This window comes from Alligator sinensis, unplaced genomic scaffold (assembly GCF_000455745.1).
Source record: "Alligator sinensis unplaced genomic scaffold, ASM45574v1 scaffold2126_1, whole genome shotgun sequence".
Classification (NCBI taxonomy): Eukaryota; Metazoa; Chordata; order Crocodylia; family Alligatoridae; genus Alligator; species Alligator sinensis.
Genome location: NW_005843625.1, coordinates 43,711 through 48,176, shown reverse-complemented (window position 1 = coordinate 48,176; position 4,466 = coordinate 43,711). Strand labels below are relative to the sequence as shown.

The window sequence follows — 4,466 nt, the reverse complement described above, 5'->3', positions numbered from 1 at the left end:
GGGGGCGGGGCCTGCCCCAGCCCGGAGCAGAAAAACCCTGCCAGTGCCTCGGGTCCCTCCTTGAGCTGCCCATTCCCCGTGACCTGGGGACAAGACAAGCACGTCACTGGGAGCTGGCAGAGACGGGGTTGGGAGGGAACATCCCCAGACACACGGAGATCAAGAGGAGCATAGATGCAAGCATGACACTCATTTGGGGTGTCCTGTCCTCCGCAAGCCCCAGCCAAAGCCCCTCGGCCAGAGTCACAGCCTCGGCACAGGTCTCCACATCGCGCCCCCACGCCCAGCTCTGCAGGACGGCCAGGACCTGCTCCAGCACCACCTGCTCCAGCATCTGCTCCTCGCTCCAGCCAGCGCTTGCAGAGCTCCCGCAGGTGGGTGCAAATCTCCCGCGGCCCCTTAAGCCTCGGAGCAGAGACCCGACCCCAGAGCCATGCTCGGCACCATGCCCCAGCACAGAGACGCTCACCCGCCAGCACAGGATGGGCTCCTCCACGGGCTCCTGCTTGACCACGGGGGCTGCCGGGCATCTCGGGGACGCCCGGACAACACAAGGGGCGTTCCCTGCTCTCTCGGCTCCCACCCAGGGCTCAGGGTCCGTGGGGTCTTGCTCCTCCACCTTCACCACGGGCTGCACCGGCGCCGGGAAGGGGAAGCCCGCGGCTGAGGCCGGCTCCAGCTCCGCAGCCATCTCCTCTGGGTGTCGGGGCTGCCGCCTGCAAGAAGGAGACAGTGGGTATTAGTGTGTGACGGCCCCCCCCCCGCCGCTGCGGCACCGAGGGGCCGCAGGGGTCCTGCCCCGCATGGGGTGCAGGGACTGGGTTGCACCCCGAGCACCGCCCAGCCCCATGCCCCTCGCTCCCCACCTGCAGCCCCTGCCCACCCCGCCAGCCCTACCGGTGCCCCTCACTCCCCACCCGCAGCCCCTGGGCAGCGGTGCCCCTCACTCCCCACCCGCAGGCCTCCACAGCCAGGAAAGGGAGAGGAAGAGGCTGGACTTGGAGGCAGCATCACGTCCTGCTGCAGCTCCACCCCGGCCCGGCTGGCACCCGGCAGCAGCTGCAGCCTGGAGGCGGCGCGGGGACAGGGAGCAGCAGCCGCAGCCACGGGGAAGGGGCAGAGCCTGGCGGGGCTGGGGCAGCACAGACCTCCCCGTCCCCTAGGCCGTGCAAGCAGCCGCCCCTGCATCCGCATGCATCTATCTAGGGATGTGCATTTCCACCCAGGGAGATGCAGTGTTTCCAACTCTCATGATTTTCAGCATTGTTCTTAAAATCTGCACTTTGGGCATGTGAAAAAAAACAACCCGCGTAGCTCTTGCTTTTATATATATTTTACTTTTCAGATCAATAGATCAATTGAGCTATCTAAATATCTATATCTCTCTATCTATATAGAGATAGAGAGATATATCTCTACATCAATATAGATAGATATCTATATAGAGATAGATATATAGATATAGATAGATAGATAGATAGATAGATATTTATATAGATATCTATATAGATAATGAAAGAGCAAAGTCTTTTTAACATCCCCAAAGCACAGACTTCAAGAACAACGCCAAACAAAATCACGAGAGCTGGCAACACCGAGCTAGTTAGCTAGCGGGGCTGGACACAGGCATGGTCAGACAGAAAGGGGGCCCAAAAATGGTTGTTTTTTCTTTGTGTTGTCCAATTATTATCAACATCGTTATCTCTGGCAAAGAGGGGTCCCGATACTAAATGTTTGCCCAGGGCTGCCAGGAGTCCAGGCTCCCAGTGAGCTCGGAGAGAGTTCAGTGGATCCTTTCACAGCATCTGAGAGGTAAGCTTTACCCATAAAAAGCTTTTGAAAGAGAGAGATGCACGCATGCACACCTGCACGCATGCACGCTCGTACATATGTGCACACAGGCAGGCACAGACATGGGAGAGGCACACGCAGCCGCACACAGGCACACTCGGGCATGGGCACACACATAGGAAGACACAGGCTCACATCGATAAATGTACACTGGCGTCCACTGCACACACTTCCTCAGCCTGACGAGGGGTGTTTGTACCTGAAAGCTTGCAAAGAAGAAAAGTTTCCAGCTGTTTGAACTGGTCTAATAAAAGGTATTGGATTTACTCCAAGAGCCTTGTCTGCTGCTGGCTCGCACAGACACAAATAGGAACAGGCACACACAGGAATACACACACAAAGTCCCACAGACATGCATCAAGGCATAGGCGGGCTCACACCAACACAGGCTCACATGCACACAGGCTCATACATGCACACAGAGACAGACAGACTCATAGACAGGCGGCAATGGTTGCAAAATGAGGGGTGAGGAATGTGTATGTGTGTGTGAAACACCCCTCTCCTCCCCCCCCCACACACACAACTTAACCCTTTCCCTGCCACCCCTGGGGCAGGCACTCATCCAGGGAGGGCAGAGGGGAGCATTGCAGTCTCATCCCTGTACCTCCAGACCCCTCCTAGCCAGTGGTTCTCCATCCCAATACACTAGGACTGCTTCCCCAGCCCACAAATAGGGATGGAGCAGGGAGCAATGGGGAGTGGGGACTGACTGCAATTACTTGTGGGTTTGAAGCTTGGAGCTATGTTCCCTTTCTTAAGTCTTCCTTTTCCAGCCCTTCTACCCGGAGAGCTGGGCGTACCTCGGCTTCACTGCTCAGCTCTGTTGGCATCTCCTGACCAAGGCAGGGACCTTTGCAAAAGTCCCTTTTGGCATCGTGGATAGTCTCTTAGAGTCCTAGAGAGGTAGAGCTGGACGGGTGGTCTTTTCCCCCCTTCTCACATTCGTCCCCGTACAATAAGCCCCTTTGTTTGTGTCTCAATCAGCCCGGGCTGCAAAATGTTATCATCATCCTTGAACGGACACTGTCTCCATTTCACCACACTTGTGTCCCGAGTCTCTCGCCTGCTCCGTTCCTGGCCTGGCACGGGCCAGTTGAGATACCCAGGGTCAGTCCCCCGCCCTCTCTTCTCCGTGGGTTCACGGTTTCAGCCTCCTCTATAGATCGCTCCCTCTCTCCGAGCTCACTGGGAGCCCCCCATAGTCTTTGCTAACACAGCCCCTTCCTTCTCTAGGCTCCTATGGGCCCCTCAATAAACCCCCCATACTCTGCCCCCACTCACTGGCTTCACCCAGACCCTTCAATAGGTCTCCTAAACACTCAGCCCCTCTCTCAGGGCTCACCTGGCCCCTCAATACACCCACAGACTCACAGCTCTCTTCTCAGGGTTCATCTCCAACCGGTCCCCAGGAACCTCCTCCATCCCCTTAGCTCCTACCCAAACCTCCAGATGCCTTCGGATGCTGTTCTCCTCGCTGGCATTTGGCTGTGTGGCCCCAGCAGTATAAAAAGCTGCCCTGGTGAGCAGCTATAGGCTGTTTGCTCTCAGGAGCTTCTCCCCTGCGCCAGCTGGACTGCTGCAGCAGTGGCCCCTGCACCCTGCACCCACTGCAGCAGTGTGGCAGCAGTCCCTGCTGCCTGGCTGCAACCTCCGGCCACCTGCAACAGCGTCCACCCCCTCGGACCTGCGGCCCTACGGCTGCGTGCCTGCCGGTCCCAGACGGGGACTGCACAGGCACCTGGGCTATGGTCCAGTTGCTCCAGCAGAGACGCCGGCACCTCTGGGCCAGCTGCCAGCAGCAGCACCACTGCATCCAGGCAGCCTGGTCTGGGGCCAGAGTCAGCTGACCGGAGGCAGCACTGCAGCACATAGCCCACTCATCACCGCAGCGCGTGTCCTGCATAAGAAGTGCGAGTCTTGGGGAGAGGTCTCTGCGCCCAGAGCAGGCTTGCGGGTCAGCCAGGAACTGTACTGCAGGCGAGGACAACCGCTCCGGCAGCAGCACGTGGGAGCTGGACTGTGACGCCAGGGCTGCCCACCTGCGGCACCCCTGGGTAGGACACCGGTCTTCTTACCACCAGCACCAGGACACGACCCAGAGGTCTCCATCCAGGGCCACAACAACATAGGTAGCGTGGCTATAGCAAAATCAAAAGCAACTTTATTCACCCTCCTTCTCCCCAATACCAACAACCCAACATGCCCACGGTACCCCAGGCAAAACCCTCCACCACCCCACCACCATTCACCCAACCCCCCCGGGTACAAACCCACGCCCGAAAGGCACAAAAACTATTTACATGTGCACCAGGGGGGGAAGAAAAAGGGTCCCGAGGGGCAGGAGAAACACCAGGTGAGGAAGCCCAAGCAGGAGGGACTCAGGGGTTGGCGGCCCTGCGGCTCCGAGCAGGGCCTCGGGCCCGTGTCCGACTGCCCCGCGCGCGGGGGCCACGCGGACGTAGCCGGGGCCCTGGCTGCTCTGCGGAGCGGGGCAGGTCCTCCTCCTCAGGGGCAGCCGTGGCAGGTAGGTCTGGCACCGGGAGCGGGGGGCGCAGGACCGGTGCCCCTTGACGGCCGCGGCGGGCCAGCGGGGGCTGGCCGGGGGGCCGCTG

At 59.4% G+C, this 4,466-nt stretch overlaps 2 protein-coding genes across 3 annotated transcripts in view; both read right to left on the bottom strand.

Annotated features, from left to right (window-relative positions):
* The window catches only part of LOC102369191 (zinc finger BED domain-containing protein 1-like), a 22,524-nt gene extending 21,626 nt beyond the window's left edge, over nucleotides 1-898 (bottom strand). For both annotated transcript variants that reach the window (XM_006039017.3, XM_025195591.1), the window contains exon 1: nucleotides 860-898. The gene's annotated coding sequence lies outside the window, so the exon portion shown is untranslated. The remainder of the gene's footprint in view (nucleotides 1-859) is intronic.
* LOC102370605 (fibrous sheath CABYR-binding protein-like) overlaps nucleotides 104-4,466 on the bottom strand; it is a 9,820-nt gene continuing 5,457 nt past the window's right edge. The window contains exons 6-7 of the mRNA XM_025195594.1: nucleotides 4,324-4,463; nucleotides 104-716 (exon numbers count right to left, since the gene is read on the bottom strand). Coding sequence (XP_025051379.1) covers nucleotides 104-716; nucleotides 4,324-4,463 — 753 coding nt within the window. The remainder of the gene's footprint in view (nucleotides 717-4,323; nucleotides 4,464-4,466) is intronic.